The sequence below is a fragment of the Peromyscus californicus genome, unplaced genomic scaffold, assembly GCF_007827085.1.
Source record: "Peromyscus californicus insignis strain IS unplaced genomic scaffold, ASM782708v3 Scaffold_3__1_contigs__length_106647218, whole genome shotgun sequence".
Classification (NCBI taxonomy): domain Eukaryota; kingdom Metazoa; phylum Chordata; class Mammalia; order Rodentia; family Cricetidae; genus Peromyscus; species Peromyscus californicus.
In genome coordinates, this window is record NW_026294551.1 from 93,636,158 (window position 1) to 93,652,983 (window position 16,826).

Below are 16,826 nucleotides of genomic sequence, written 5' to 3' on the forward strand. Positions count from 1 at the left end.
CTACTAAAACCAAGTCAGATTTCTTGCTTGATCCAATTGCTATGCACAAGTTTTCTACTTTTATCCATGACATCCTCCTTCAAGGGCCCCTCTGATGCAGTCAAGAATGCCTATAGTACTTAAAGCCTGAAGTGTTAGGGCTGTGGAATTTAAGAGCCAGCTTCATTATCACCAAATCACGTGAACTCAGGGTCTTCACCTGTAAAATGGGAATAATAATACACTCTCTCATATAGACATTTCAAAGCCAGAGATGAGAATGGGCCTCGAAAATTTAAACCACTACCCTCTTACTAGGAGCAACTGTTCTGAAGCTGGCATTGGGACCATCTTTCTGTCTCTCTTGATTCTGCAGCTGCTCATTTTAAGGTGAGTCCCTTGATCTTGAACAGGAGTATTACAGGGTGCTTTATAATTATCACTCCAGGTAGTCCCCAGAACAATCCCATCAGACCTGCGACATCATCATCATCATCATCATCATCATCACCTCATTATAGATGAAGAAACAAGTATAGATTTGAACTTAGGCCTGATGTCACAGCCCAAATTTCTAACCTTCTTCAAGCTCCTCAAGGCAGAGGCTGTGCCCTCTTATTTTGTAAGCACACTGCCTTGCCTGGGAAGAGTCTACTCCACTTCTACCCCAGGCCTTCTCTAGAGCTCTAATGGGGTCCTGTACCAAGGCTGCAGCAGGAACAGGAAATAACCTGGTGCAGATTGCCTGCTGCCCACTAGACCTCAAGGTGACTAAGAGAGCACCTGGTTCTGTTGCTGAAGGTTCTTCAGCAAGAGACATCAGCACCCCTTTCAATGAGGCCATAAGGACAGCTAATGACACCCATTCTGAAGAATGAATCAAGTGGAAAAGCATCCAGAGATGGCCCAGCTGTCTTAATCCCTCACACAATTCTAGCTTTTTGTCTTCCTCCAAGTCCTTATGCCCCCCCCATCTCCAGTGTCCTTCACAAAGGAATGCTATGAAATAGGAAAGTGTTACCGCCTGGACTTAGAGTGAGAAAATAAGAACATAGTCTAGATGTGGCTTCCGTTTACCCTGTACTAAACCATTGCCTTTCCTCACAGCAGATGCTAAGAGCCCTTGCTTTCCGGACATACTTCTCCAGGCCCCCTTTCATCCCCTAGGACACAAGGGTTCCTCTGCCCACTTGCCCTGCCCACTTCATAGTCCCTCTGTTCTTGTGTCGATTGCTAACAGGGTATCCCCTGCTGGAAAAGGCAGAGTTGGAGAAGCTTTGAAGCTTTAAGGAGGCCTTTATTGAGTCTAGTTCAGACTTTCCATTTTACAGATGGAGAACCTGAGGCCCCTTGCAGATATAACTTGTCTGTTCTCTGGTAGGGACCTTTCATCTTAAAGTGCCAAATGCTTGTCTGTGGATGGATAGATCTGAGCACCCACAAAGTAGCCATTCTTAAGTTGTGGCCCAGGAACACACACACACACACACACACACACACACACACACACACACACACACTCACACACTCACACACACACACACACACACACACACACACACCTGCATCTATAACTCCCACTTCTGAGTTCCCTCAGGCATGGCCTGCTGAATTATCCATTCTTTGGTGGGATCTGTAATCTGGCAATGTGGAAATCCCCTACGTGAACTTTAAATTTGCACTTAAGAGTTTGGGAGGATTGCATCACCGATGCCACTTAGAGTCACAGTACCTGACACCTCCCTTCCCCCCAGCCACCACTTCCGCCCCCAATTTGAAGCAGAGGCCTCTGGGAGCTTAGACTGAAGCTAAAGGCCGAAGCTCTTTTCTTGGCGATCCTCAGATAATCTGACAGGAACCATTCTCTCAAAGGTTCTCCAGGGCTATCGAAGGACCCTTTGGCTTCAGCCCCGCTCCAAACTGGATGCTTGGGATATTGGAGCAGATCAGGGGTCACCTGACTCAGAGAAATAGGCAGAGCAAACCAGCAGATGTGTGGCTTTGGAGATGAGTAGAGGGAGCCATGGCGGCTTCAAGATAGACAGATGGAGAGTGCTCTATGCAATGCAAAGCCTGGCACACGGGGCTGAACATCAAAAGGTCAACACCACCACCTCATCTTGAGGATGCAGTGAGTGCTTGGGAGAGGCTGAAGGAAAGGATACCCTTTCTCTGCCCTCATTTTCTCCTTTAACCCAACGGCTGCAGCAGCCTGAGAGAAGCACTGTGTCCCAGACCCGAGTTTGCATGGCACGTCCTGCCCTCACCCATGCTGCACATCCCATCACATCCACCTGCTGCGTGGTGAAGCCTCCAGCCACCTGCCCTCCTCTGCGCAGACAACCCAGTGCCCGCACCTACCCACACCGTGCCGCTCCTTGTCAGTTTTGCGCCAGGGGGCCATGGCCAGACGGAAGCCTTGAGAGCCTCCGGTTCTCTAGGGGAGAAGCTGGCTGGGGTGGCTAGGCTCCTTGCAGGGCCCCACTTCCTTCCTCTTTTTAAACTCTCTCAAGGTCCGCCTTCCTCTCCTCTGGGTTCCCACTCCCCCCTCCCCCTCCTCCTCCTGCGGGGACACACGATTTTGCGATTTTGCCGATTTTGCTGAGGACTAGAAGGCTGCCAGCAAAAGTTAGAGCCCACCCTCAATTTGTCTCTTCCCCGGGGGAAGGCTCCATTGGGAGAATCTGATGAAAGTTTAGGACACTCCCCTCTAACCCTACTCAAGCACACCATTGGCTGACAGCGCCAGGAGATCAAGGACATCCTCATCACCGGCAAGAGCAAACTGGGAAAGCCGTAGGGAGGGTGGCTCAGACAGACATTTCTCCACAAAACTTGAATTTTGCTCTTGGAATAGACTCTATCTGAAAAAGGAAAATATCTCTCAGGGATACGCTAATGGTGATCTAAGTCTTCTTGAATTTTCTATCTCTATTACCATTTCTCATAATGCCTTTCTGCCCTACTCCAGAGACGTTAGAAAAGACTAGGCAATATCACCACCGACAGCTAGCCATCACAAAATACCAGCTTTCTTTCATTTTAATGTATTGACTTTTCAGTTTTCTGACAGCACAGGTTAGGTGCATGTGTCATGTGAATTTTTCCTAGGAACACATTTCGAACCCTCTACTCACCCCAGACAGGGTGCTAAGGACAGACCATAGCAATGATTCTTCTCAAGTCTAGGTAGGCAAACTAAAGTTTGTTGGGCTTGCTTATTAGCGCACAGCTGAGGGGTTACTCACAGGAGCATGGGTGACTCCCAAAACAGCCGCATCACTAACATGTCTCACCCCAGCATGGATTACCACTTCCCTATAGCTGCATAGGTAGTCTCTTAGGTTAATCTATTACATACTACGTACTCTATCACCTCTCAGACTATGGGACTATGTACATGCAGCTGCCAGGGAGACACAGAAAGGAGTGGCTAAAATCCCAGAAGAGGTTCTAATGACTCCCCACAGTCACTTGTCAACAGACCAAATCTTGAGGGTCTCTTGGGAATAGTCCCAACTGCTCTACTGAGCCTGGTAATGGCTGTCAGACTTGGAGGACAGCACTCCAAAGCAGCACCCCTCAGAGTAAGCAGTTGCATAGGGGTTTGCCATAAGATCAAGGCCAGAAGAAAGTCAGTGTGTGTTTAATACTCAGGTCTTAGTAACTGTGTTTGCTGCTGTGATAAGATGCTATGACCAAGGCAACTTATAAAGAAAGCATTTAATTTAGGGCTCATGGTTCAAGAGGGTAGTAGAGTCCATGACCGTCTTGGTGGGGAACATGGAAAAAAGCAGGCAGACACAGAGCTAGAGCAGAGTTGAGAGTTTACATCTGATCCACAAGCATGAGGCAGGAGAGCTAACTGAGACTACCATGGGCTTTTGAAATCTCAAAGCCCATCCCCAGTGACACACCTCTTCCAACAAGGCCACACCTCCTTATCCTTCCCAAACAGTTTCACCAACTGGGGACCAAGCATTCTAATATACGAGCCTATGGGGGCAACTCTCATTCAAACAACCATCACAACACACACACACACACACACACACACACACACACACACACACACACACACACATACACAAATATGGTGATATTTTATTTGTACTGAAATGTAATGTTATTTGTATGTTAATAAATAAAGTTGCCTGGGGGTTAGAGTTAATAGCAAGCCATAGCAGAAGCTGGGTGGTGGTGGCACATGCCTTTAATCCCAGCACTTGAGAGGCAGAGCTAGGCAGATCTCTGTGTGTTCAAGGATACAACCAGCATGGAGACACACGCCTTTAATCTCAATACCAACCTTAGAAGACCTGTAGGTCTGTACAGACAGGCAGTGATGAGGAGGTCATGTGGTTGGGTTTACAACCAATGAGAAGGCAGAACAGAAAGTCAATAAAAGGACAGACACACAGGAAGTAGGTCTCTTTCTGAGGGGAAGGACGACATTGGCAGCTAAGGGTAAGAAAGGAGGTTTTAAGTCTCAGCTCTCAGCTACTGCTCTGACCTCTTGGGCTTTTAACTCTGCAATTGGCTCTGTGTTTCTTATTTAATAAGACTGTTCATCTACACACACACACACACACACACACACACACACACACACTCTCTCTCTCTCTCTCTCTCTCTCTCTCACTCTCTCTCTCTCTCTCTCTCTCTCTCACACACACACACACACACACATACGCATATATATGCACAAATAAATATTTGTATATGTATTTATCTGTAGTTCAGATTGTGGAAGCTCCCTTTCTCTTGTAAAGAACTTGCATTATTTCCTTGATATTGCCCCTTGACTTTCAAAAACTAAAAGATACATCTGAGTCTATGGGGCAGACTGAAAACTCAACCAGGAGCTAAGAGATACAATTTCATCTTTGTCAAGGACCCCCAGCCTTGCCCTTAAAGCCTGTGAACTGATCGGGGCAGACCCATCTAGATCATTGAGAATCATCTCATTTAAGCCCCAATGAATGGGCCTGGCAAACATTTTCTGAATTAGCCCAGATAACAACTATTTTAGTCTTTGAAGGTAAACTCAGGATACTGTGAAAGTACTTACACAATGGCAAGCATATCATTCTATCTTACAGTAACAGTCAATATCTAGAAACCAATGTAGGAGGGAGGGTTGGAGAAAAGCAAGGGTTGAAAGCTTTCCTGCCTGTCTATGAGTTACCGGATACCGTTAACAGCTACTCTTTTTCAAATTTGTTTTCTGCGTAAGGATATTTGGCCTGCATTTACGTCTGTACACATGTACACAATGCCTGTGGGGACCAGGACAGGGCATCAGTTCCCTTGGAACTCGGGTTACAGTGGTTGTGAGCTGCCATGTGATTGCTGGGAACTGAACCTGGGTCCTCTGGAAGAGCAAATAGTGCTGTTAATCCAATGGTTCTCAGCCTTCCTAACGCTGCGACCCTTTAATACAGTTCCTCATGTTGTGGTGACCCCCTCCCAACCACAAAATTGCTTTTGTTGTTACTTCATAACTGTAATTTTGCTACTGTTATAAATCATAATGTAAATATCTGTTTTCTGATGGTCTTAGGCTCCCCCTGTGAAAGGGTTGTGACCCACAAGTTGATAATCACTGAGCCATTTCTCCACCCCTTAAATGCATCTTAAAAACATATTGCTAATGAGCATGCCATAGGGCTAGCAATGGGATCTATCTCAGCTCTAAGACTAAGCTGACTAGGTCCTGATGAACAGCTTGCGATGCATCTTGCATCCCCATCAGAACACTAATTTTCAAGAAAACCAAATATGCCTTCAGGGCACGATGAAGCTCTAGCTCCCTCCTCTAGCTTTACTTCCTGTCTCCTCTGCCATTTTTACCCACTCCTCTCCTATACCACATACAGAATCACCCTCAACTAGTGACCAGACAGTACTCTCTGAAGACCCCTAAGCATGCCACAAGGGCCTTTAGCCTGCATAGTCTACCCTTTCTTCTCCAGATTGACCTGTTCCAGGAAGATTCCCAGTGGTTCTCTCATTTCCTAAATTCCTCCCATCTGACCTGCAACAGCCATGCTCAAGAACTGCTCACTTCTCCCAGTCCATCTGGAGGTTGGCTTTGCTCTTTCTGCAATGTTGCTGAGGCTCGTTTTGTGTGTGAGGACATCATCCTTGTCTGCATATGATTGGCAGCAAGAAATCCTCACCTAATTCATACTGACCAAATCCCAACACTAGCAGCTCTTTAACAGTTGTATTTGGTCCTCATAGTGGTTAATATTTTTAGTGGAGAAGATTAATTTTTTAATGGAAGGGTTTCATCTAAATTCCGGCACTCTGGTTTCTAAATAACTGAGGAATCTGCCTTGTGGCAGAGTCATGGAGATCACGTTAGCAGCCATCCTTCAGCCAGAGCACATACTCTGATTTGTCTCATGCACAGTACTCTCCTTTTCCCTGATTCTTGAGTGTATACAATGGCTTTTCTTAAGGCCAAAACTATGAAACACTACTGGAGCTTATGTTCCATCGAAAGAGGGGAACTAAGACAGACTAAGAAGATGCATGATGGGAAAGGGTGTGCACATTCACAGATGTGAAGAGGAGGCTCAGATGCAGGTTTATGTTGGGAGAATATTTCTTTACCCTTTATTATTTTATTTTTAGTTAACTTGCAAAGTCACAAGTTGCCTTGTGGGACTTTCAGACACAGCGAGTTTGGGTAGTTTTTTCCCAAAACCTATGTCTCTCTCCCCACCTTCAGGTCCCCCCCTCCCCCACTGTATCTTTTCATAACCTGAAATCCCCCTACTTTGATTCCTTAGCCTGTCCACCTCTCCCCCTAACCTCCTTTTTCTCCTGTCACATGAGCTTCTGTCTAGTTTCTAGGTTTTTATCCACATTTACTCACATTTAAATCTGCAAATTTAACAATGAATAATTGAATTGTTAAAATCCTCTTTTCCTTATGTCTCAATGAAATTCCATTATGTATATGTTTCACATCTTCATTATCCATTCATCTGGTGATGGACATCAAAGATGATCCCATTTCCTTGCTATTGTAAATAGATCAGCAATAAACATGGATCTGCAAATCTCTGTGGCAGGATGTGGAGTCCTTTGAGTACATGCCCAGAAGTCACATATCTGGGTCATATGGTAGTTCTATTTTTAGTTTTTTTTAGCAACTCCACACTGATTTCCATAACGATTACAGCAGTTTACACTCCCGCCAACAGTGGATGGCGGTTCCTCTTTCTAGAACCCTCTCTAGGCCTTGTCATTGATTTTCTTTATGGTCACCATTCTGGGTGAGATGGAATCTCAAAGTGGTTTGAATTTGCAGTGAAAATGGATGGAACTGGAAAACTTCATGACAAGCATAATCCAGACTCGGAAAGAGCACTCCTTGACTGCCGTGATGAACAGTTTGCTGCACTGACTTAAGTTTCCTACCTAGTGTCTGAATGGGCACGTAGATTCGTGACCTCGGGCAGAAGACGTACTGGGAATATTTTCTGTTCAACAGGGAAGGTTTGTTTTGGGTGAGAAGCCTACTTACTCAGGTTCTGGGGATCTTTCAGTCCTCGTCTTCTGGAAGGGAAGAATGCAGTGCAGAGACACAATTTAAGTTGAAATTTGTTTAACAAAGCAAATACTCTGAAGACAGGTTGGAATGGGATGCTCCTAAGTGGGATGGCAGCATAGTGAGTTCTTGGTGGTGGGTTTTAAAGAAGGTTCTGTGAATAGTCACAAAGTAGGCAAAATATTCATGGGGTAAGGTAAGGTAAGGGTACCTGTTTCTACTTCCAACTCATGGATGGATCTCTTTTTAAGGCATGTCTTCCTAACTTAGAAAAACTCACCAGGGGAAGAGGGGGTGTAGACTTCCTTAGTTTGCACATGTAGATAAGGGGCCTGGCATTTGACATAGCGGCCATAACCTAGCTGTGACCTCAAAGACATTGAAGTGCAAATAAATGGGCACCGTGATTGACAGAAGATACAGTTGTTTTCTTGGTTGCCTCCCATCTAATGCCTTCTGAGATTGTTCAAGGCCCATGTTGATTTGATGGTTAAGATAATTGAGGATTTATCATAAGCTGTGGCCAAGGCTTTACAACAGATTGGCAGGCAGCGTTAACAGGAAACAAGACTGTTAGTGGGGCCGTCAATTGGACTCTCTTCTCCCAGCTCCACTGTTCGTGTTTATGCTCACCGGGCACCCTCCTTTTGGAAGTGTGCGAGTAGGTATTCCTGGGAAAAACAAATTTCTAGAGGCAAACATGCCTCAGTCCTGGAGGAATCACACAAAAGCAGTTATATGCTGTAGAGGAAGACAGGAAAGTTCTAGAGCAAACCTTTGTGTTCTGGCAGGAAACCTCCCATGGTGTGGGTGTGTCTCTTTCCCAAGAGGCCCAGCACATACATCTGTCTGCACTCTGTGCTGCAACTGTTGACTTTTCTGGATCTTCATCAACTCCCCCAAGGCTGAGTTCTTTTGTTCCACATTTATTGAGAATCCATCTTGTGAAAAGCCACCTTGGGCACTCTGCATATATGTTAGGGAACAGCGAGAGCCTGTTCTCCTGGATCTTAGAGCATCACAGAGAGGCAGGAAAACAACACTTGTTCAGTAGAGCTACGGAAAACAGAGCAGAGATATGATAGACAGGGTGTCCTGTGAGAAGTGGGAAAGGCAGAGTGACACCTGGGAGGTGAGTGTCAAGGAGGTCAGCCACAAATGTAAGGGTCCCAAAGGTAGACAGCGTAGTGGACTCAAGGACTGGAAAAGGAAGGAGCCAGTGTTATGGGACTGTGGCGGTGTAGTGAAGGTAGGTTAGAAACAGTGTGGAAGCCAGGTTATGTAGAGTCTTGAAGGCCACAGGGAAATTTGGGTTTTCACCATAGGCACTGGAAAGCTAAGCGTGACATACAGCCCTGACAGATGCTGGGGGGCCTCACTGCTAGGCTTGCTGTTCTGCTGAACAGGAACACTTTCTCAATTTTTCAAGACAAAACCAAGACCTTGGGTAATTAGAGGTGAGCAGACACCCTGTAGACACTGTGCAGATGTATGAATTACCAAACATCACCTTTGCCACGGAGAATGTGATAAATGCTGACTTTTTAAAAATCAAGTTCAGCTCGTATAGTGGTGACGCATGCTTTTACTCCCAGCCCTCAGGAGGCAGATGCAGGTGGATCTCTGTGAGTTTGAGGCCAGTTTGGTTCATATAGTGAGTTACAGACCAGCTAGGGTTACAATGTGAGACCCTGTCTTAAAAGAATAAAGAAAAGCAAATTTAATTTTAGCCTCATTCTAGTAGTCTTCCACCAGGACTAGATTTTTTAAATATATTGTAGTAGGATTATCTCTGTTTTTTTAAAGACTTATTGTTATTATTGTTGTTATTATTGTTTTTACACACACACACACTGTCTGTCTGTCTGTCTGTCTGTCTCTCTCTCTCTCTCTGTGTGTGTGTGTGTGTGTGTGTGTGTGTGTGTGTGTGTGTGTGTGTGTGTGTGTGTTGGCTGTATGTATGTGCACCATGAGTGTGCCTGGTGTCCAAGGAATTCAGAAGAGAGCATCAGGTCTCCTGGAACTGGAGTTGGGGATGGTTGTGAGCCACCAAATGAGTGACAGGAACTGATTCTGAGTCCTCTGAAAGAGCAGTCAGTGCTCTTAACTGCTGAGCCAGCTCCCCAGCCCCCACACTTTTATTTACATGTATGACTGTGTGCATGAATGATAAAATAAGATCAAATCCTATAGTAAAGCCCCCTTTAACAAACTTCTGAGATAGCGTGTCCTCACCAATAATAAATCCTGCTTTTTCTACGATTGCCGTGTCCAGGTGGTCTTTGGATAGAGAGCAGTGGCAGATGTCACTGGGAGATTGTCAGTTCTACTGACACCATATCTGAAATACATCTTTATTTGACTAGTGCCCCCCACCACCTTGGTCCTATCCGTAATCAGCAGTCCCTGGATACCGAAACACCTTTAACTGTTCTTATCACATCTACTTTTGAGCTATGAAGCATATTTCCCAATTATAAGACTAGTGCTTCTTATCTGTTATTTCACTTTTTGAGTTACCCGTGGTCCAAAAACATTAAATAGAAAATTTGAGAACTATACTATTGCAGGGGCAACATCATTTCTTTAAAAAAAAAAAAAACAACAACAACAACACCAATCTGCAATAGCTCCCTACTTCTTGACCTGATGTAAGATCCCCAGATGCACTCTTGGAACTGAGCCCTGTGGGTGCTGTTTTTTCTGTGTTCCCTGTAGTGCTGAGACAGAGGACAAGGGTCAGTCTGGCTCCCTATACCTTACCCCTTGGTGCCTCTATTAAATCACTCGATTGCACCCTGGGACATTAGTAAGTAAACTGTGAGTTACCTGAACACAGACGGCGCAGTATCCCACCACTAAATCCGATAACCAGGACAGCACTGAGTGACTCACAGGTAGACTGTATATACCGTGTGGATATGCTGTACCGAAGGACAACACATATCACATATGGGACAGTGAGGAGACACAGATCTCATCACACTTCTCCCAACAGCACACAACTGAAAGCCTACATAGTGTAGAGTTCTGAAAAATTCTCTTTAATAATTTTGGACCATGGGTAACTCAAAAGAGTGAAAGAACAGATAAGAAGCACTGTTTTCATAATTGGAAAATATACTTCGTAGCTAAGGGTTAATGTGATAAGAACAGCTAAAGGTGTTTCAGCATCCAGGGACTGCTAACTATGCACGGGACCCAGGCGGTGGGGACAATAGTCCAAGACTTAATTCAGAGATGGTGTCGGTAGAATGGTCTGCAAAATGGATTCGTGCATAGAGGTGTCAAACCACAGCCAGACACCCAAAGTAAAGTGAGCTAAAACAAGATCAAAATCTGTCTCTTTTTGCATGTCAGTAATGCTTTCCTGTGTGTGCTGTTTTGGAGAAGTTGGCTCTCAGGCTACTCCTTTTGCTTTTGCAACCGATTTGATCTTTAGACTTTCGAGTCTGAGGATTACATTTAAACATTTACTACAGATTATCTCTTACTAAAAATCTTTGGAATGAGACATGTTACTGATTTTTTTTTCTCATGTTGATACATTGACATAGGCACGATTTGATTTTGAGTGCTTTTAAAATAAGGTCTTACTGTGCCTCAGGCTGGCCCAGAACTTGCGACAGTCCTCCTATTCTCCATAGCCCCAAATGCTGAGTTGACAGGCGTCAGATGCCTCCCAGGTCTAAACAGAAAACACATGTGTGTTTCATATACACACAACCTCAGGGCCACACGACACAGTATTCGTAGTGGACTTGGATTTTGCTGCCTGACATCGGTGTAGACTTCCCACTTGTTGCAGTTTTAAACTTTGGAGCTTCAACCTTTTGGGTTAAGGATGTTCAACATGGAACTTTACGTGCCCCCTAGATCACCCTCCCCCAGTTTGGGGTGCTGTCCTGTAGTTAGCCTCTCTCTCTCCTCTGCGTGGCTTTGTAGGGTGTTAGGGAGTGAAGGAGTTGACCAGCTGCAAAGGGCTTGTTTCTCTTTCCTTCCCATAATAATGGCTTTAGTTATTTTTGCCCATTTATGTCATAGGGCATTGCGTACAAGGTTCCCGGTTAAAGGGTGCCCTCCTCTGTCCGTGTGTCGAAATACAGTCTTCAGTAGTTTGGGTTGACAGTGGTGGAGATCTTGAGAAATTCTGAGGTTCGGGGTCCTCTCTTGTCTTGGTCCTCTGTCTCACACGGATCAAAACATTTGGATTTTGCTCTTGAGGATGTCTTGCTAGTCTTCAGAAAACTTTTAATCTGATTTCTTTCTTTACAGAGAAAAAAAGTTATTGAGATTCTGATAAGAACTTCTCTGACACTGTAGATCACTTGGGTAGACCTCTGGACTGAATGCGCTCCCCCCGTCCCCACCCCAAGTACATTCATTTGTTGAAATCCTAACCTCCAATGCAGCAGCATTAGGAAGTGGGGCCTTCAGAAGTGAATTTGGTCGTGAGATGGAGCCTTCCTGAATAGAACTAGTGACTATGAGAAAAGTGAGCGCTCTCTCTCTCTCTCTCTCTCTCTCTCTCCCTCTCTCTCTCTCTCTCTCTCTCTCTCTCTCTCTCTCTCTCTCTCTCTCTGCCCCCCCTCTCTCCCCCACCGTGTAAACACTGGTGGTCATCTACAAACCAGAAACTGGGCCTTCAGGATACTGGCTCACCTGGACCTGTGGCCTTTAGTTTCTCAGCATACAGAACTGAGGGTAATCAAGTGAGTTTAAACCACCCGAGACAATTTGTTACTTGGCAGCAGCCTGGCAGATTAAGACAGGAGCACTTCTATCACACACATGGAATGTCTTTCCATTCGAACTGCATTGCTTTCCACAGTTTAACCCAATCTTGAACACCTGGGACAAATCTTCTTGACCATGGTGTATCCTCTCACACACTGCTGACCTGTATTTGGAGATTTTTCCATTCACATTTCTTCTGAATGTTCAATAGTTTTCTTCTGATGTAATATTGCAAAGAATAAGGAAACTCTTCTACTTTAGGGGAAAATATTGAAAAAGATCAGTGTTAGCTCCTTTTATAATATTTGGTAGTTCAGTAGTGAAGCCAAGTGGTCATGGAAATTTCTAGATTTTTTTTTTTAAGATGAGGTCTCTCATGGCTGTCCCGGAACTCAGTATGTAGACCAGCTGGCCTTGAACTCAGGAGATCTGCCTGCTTCTGTCTCCCAAGTGCTGGGATTAAATGCCACAATGCCCAGTTGTAAGTTTCTAGATTCCTGTAGCAATTTCTGTTAATCTTATACTGTATTCTGGTTTTTGAATTCTAAAGTTTGGTGGTTTCAGTTATTTAACAATTTCATTACCATATCCAGTTGATAATTGTTCACACTTACAGAAATAATAGTAACACTTTTGTTTGTATCCCTGTATAGGATAGTTTTGTGTCAACTTGACACAAGCTAAAGTCATTTGAGATGAGGGAGCCTCTATTGAGAAAGTGTCTGTATTAGATCAAGCTGTCGGTTGTAGGAAAGCCTGTAGGGCATTTTCTTAATTAGTGATTGACTGGGGGAGGGTCCAGCTCATTGTGGGTGGGGTCATCCCTGGGCTGGTGGTCCTGGAGTTTATAAGAAACCAGGTTGAGCAAGCCATGGGGAGCAAGCCAGGCAGCAGCACCCCTCCATGGCCTCTGCATCAGCTCCTGGTTCCAGGTCCCTGCTCTGTTTGAGTTCCTGTCCTGATTTCCTATGATGATGAACAGTGATGTGGAAGTACAAGCCAAATAAACCATTTCCTCCCCAAGTCGATTTGGTCATGGTGCTTGATCACAGCAACAGTCACCCTGACCTAGACGACCCGTATTCTTAGTCACTTCGGTCATTTCCCCTCCACCTTGACTGGTGTAATAAGTCTGTCAATTTTGTTGAGGTTTTCAAAGCCTGAATCTTTTGTTGCATACATTCTACAACTATTGCTTTTTAGAGATTTATTTGATTTTTGTGTGTATGTGTGAGTGCCTACATGTGAGTACGTATGGCACATTCCTGCCTGGGTGCCCACAGCAGACACCCTGGAACTGGAGTTACCACTGGCCATCGTGAACTGCCATCTGGGTGCTGGGAATTGAACCTGGGTCCTCCGCAAGAATGAGTGCTCTCGACTGCTGAACCATCTCTCCAGCTCCCATTCTTCTCTTCTTAGACTGGTTATCTCTGTTCTTTTATTCTCTTCCTTCTCGAGCTTGAGTTTGGTTTTCTTTTCAACGTGTAAAGCCATGTTATTGATTTGAGACCTTAAAAAAATCATTTTATATACATGGGTATTTTGCTTTTGTCTGTGTACCAGGTGTATGCCTACAGGGTACCTGCAGAGGCCAGAAGGGGTTGTCAGATCCCCTGGAAAAGGAATTACAGGTGGTTGTGAGCTGCTGTGTGGGTGCTGGAAATTGAACCCTGGTCCTCACCTGCTCTAAACCACTGAGCCTGCTTTCCAGCTCAAGATCTTCCTCTATACATGCAAGTATGTAGTGCTGTTAATTTCCCCTGAGCACTTTATATTTGTTGTATTTCTTAGTTTTATTGTTTTGTCTTTCATTCATCTTAGGGTGTTTTCGACTTCTTTAAAGTACATCTCTAGTGACTTCTTCCTTGATCTGGTGGTTGGTGTATGTTGTTTTATTTCTACACATGACACTAGGGGTTGACTAGTGACTCACCCAGGGTTTCTTTAAGTGCCAACACTCATCTGACTGGTTTCTTCCTGGTTCATTTGCTGCTGCGAGCCCTCCACCACTTTCCCAAGTCCCAGTAAGGCAGATTCTGCTTTCTCCGGGTCTTGTCAGCTAACTGGCTGATTGTGTGGGACAAAAGGACTTTTGGATCTGTGACCCCATCTAGCACTTTTCTCAGATACCACTGGGATGGTATTTTTATCTAAGAAAAGGCGTGAATATTTACCCGTATCCTTTAGGAGAAGGAAAAGGGGGGTTCATAAGATCAAATCAAACATGGAACCCTGTGAGAGAAAGAAGGGAACAAGGACAAGAGCTCAGTCCCCTTGGATTTATACCTTACATCATGAAAAATTAAGATATTGAGGCTGGAGAGATGGCTCAGTGGTTAAAAACACTGGCGGCTCTTCCAGAGGACTCAGGTTCAGTTCCTAGCACCCACATGGTAGCTCACAACCATCTTTCACCCCAGGCCCAAAGGGATCTGACATCCTCTTCTGGCCTCCACTAGCCCTTCACAGATATACATGCAGATAATATATCCATATACATAAAATAAAAATAAAATCTCAAAAAATAAGATATTTTAAAAGCAGTGCCTGATCGCCATGCCCAGTGAAAGTTGCCCATGTTTAATATTTTCTGTGGAGGTTAGATCTGAGTAGTCTAAGATGCTCAGTCTTCGTCATTAGGTTAAGTCATGTCACACTTAGGGTGTATAGCACACAGCAAGACACATTAACTCCTCCCATCCACACTTCACTTAGAAGACAAAACACAATTCATTTGCCATCTGTGGTCTAGGTTTCTAGTGGTGGTCCACTATAGACTGAATAAATCAGGCTATAACATTTGACCCAAACGACTACTTTCTCTTTTGTGTGTGTGCTGTAATTGCATGTGTGTGTGGTGTGTATGTGGGTGTGTGCATGCCTGTGTGTATACAGAGGTCAGAGGTCACTGGGTGTTCTCCCTGTCATTCTTCACTTTATTCCATTGAAAGAGAGGCTCTCGCTGAGTGTGGAGCTCACTATTTTGGGGTAAGCTGGCTGGCCAGCAAGTCAGAGTGGTCCTCACTCCCTAAAAGTGCTTGGGTTACAAACGTGTGCATGTCCATGTCCAGCTTTTTACATGGGCGTCGGGCATCTAAATTCAGTTCTTCAGGTTTGCACAAGTGCTGTTACTCAGAGTCATCCCCCAGCCCCCGACTTTTTCTTTTATACTAGATTGTAAGTTTTCCTGTGCTAGGGTCAAGCTCAGGGAAGTTCACTTTTTTCTGGAATAACAGAGGGAGAGTTTGTTTCCCCCTCTCATTTCCTTTCTCACACTTTCCCTTTTCTCTTGCTCCCTGCAAAGCAAAGGCTGGCCCAGTTGCCCGGCCCCTGTAGCTCAGCCTCCTGAGACACCGCTCTGTTATCTGACTGCAGAGCTCTGCCCCTCTCTTTTCCAGTCCACGTTTAATAGAAACTCGAGCATCTTTGCCACCATCACCCCCTTTTTGGCCCTTCCACTTGCCTTTCTCTGTATGCCCCCCCTTCTCTAGAACCTAACACTAATCACTAGCCCAATTGTGATTGCTTCCTGCATTTTTTCCTTTCCACCATAGCTGATAGATTAGTCCACAGGCTCCCTTTACACCTTAAGGCAACTGGTGTTCAAGGAGCGATTCTTTTGAAAACAACTGCTATTCCATTTTTATCATGGGCTTCCTAGTGGACAGCGGCTGTTGTTGTAGACAGTACTGCACTTTCAAGGCAGGACTGGGCATGGGGCCTGGCGCCCAGAACAGCAGTCCACCGGAGAAGCCAGCACCTCAGTGTGTCTGCGACCTAGTCTCTCCTGAACTCTGCAAATGCCTCCACTCAAAGAAGAAAGGCAACCTGGAGGGAGACAGAGACAGAGAGACAGACAGACAGAGGCTTAACTAACAGTCTAACCCCAAGATGAGCAAGCCCCCAAACAAAAGTACAAATAACATGAAAAACCAAGGCTCCTCCTTACCAATTCCAAAATAATTTCCAATGAGAGCAATGCAGATGAAACTTTAGAAAACGAAATGAAAAGAATAATCACAACTATGTTCAAGGAGTTCACAGACAACATGAATAAATTCCTAAGTGAATTGCAGAAGAAAACAAACAGCTGAATGAAGGAAGAAAGTCAATTCAGGATATGAAAACAGAATTTAGTAAAAATCTTAAAATCTGCATGGAAGCACAAAAGACCCTGGATAGCCAGAGCAATCTTAAGCAGTAAGAATACTGCTGAAGATAAACCATACTCAACTTCTAGCTATACTATAGGGCCATAGACGCTGTCTTAGTTAAGGTTTCTATTGCCGTGAAGAGACAACATGACCACGGCAACTCTTATAAGGACAACCTTTAATTGAAGTGGCTTACAGTTTCAGAGGTTCAGTCCTTTATCATCACGGTGGTACATGACAGCATGCAGGCAGACATGGTGCTGGAAAAGGAGCCAAGAGTGGAAAAAAGAGCTTTTTTTTTTTGAGACAGGGTTTCTCCATGTAGTTTTGGTGCCTGTCCTGGATCTTGCTCTGTAAACCAGACTGGCCTAGAACTCACAGAGATCTAC

General features: G+C 44.8%; 1 protein-coding gene across 1 annotated transcript in view; it reads right to left on the minus strand.

Moving 5' to 3' along the window:
* The window catches only part of Dock2 (dedicator of cytokinesis 2), a 419,530-nt gene extending 417,083 nt beyond the window's left edge, over positions 1 to 2,447 (minus strand). Inside the window, exon 1 of the mRNA XM_052759023.1 lies at positions 2,341 to 2,447. Coding sequence (XP_052614983.1) covers positions 2,341 to 2,383 — 43 coding nt within the window. The 5' untranslated portion in view covers positions 2,384 to 2,447. The remainder of the gene's footprint in view (positions 1 to 2,340) is intronic.
* Positions 2,448 to 16,826: the final 14,379 nt, after the last annotated feature.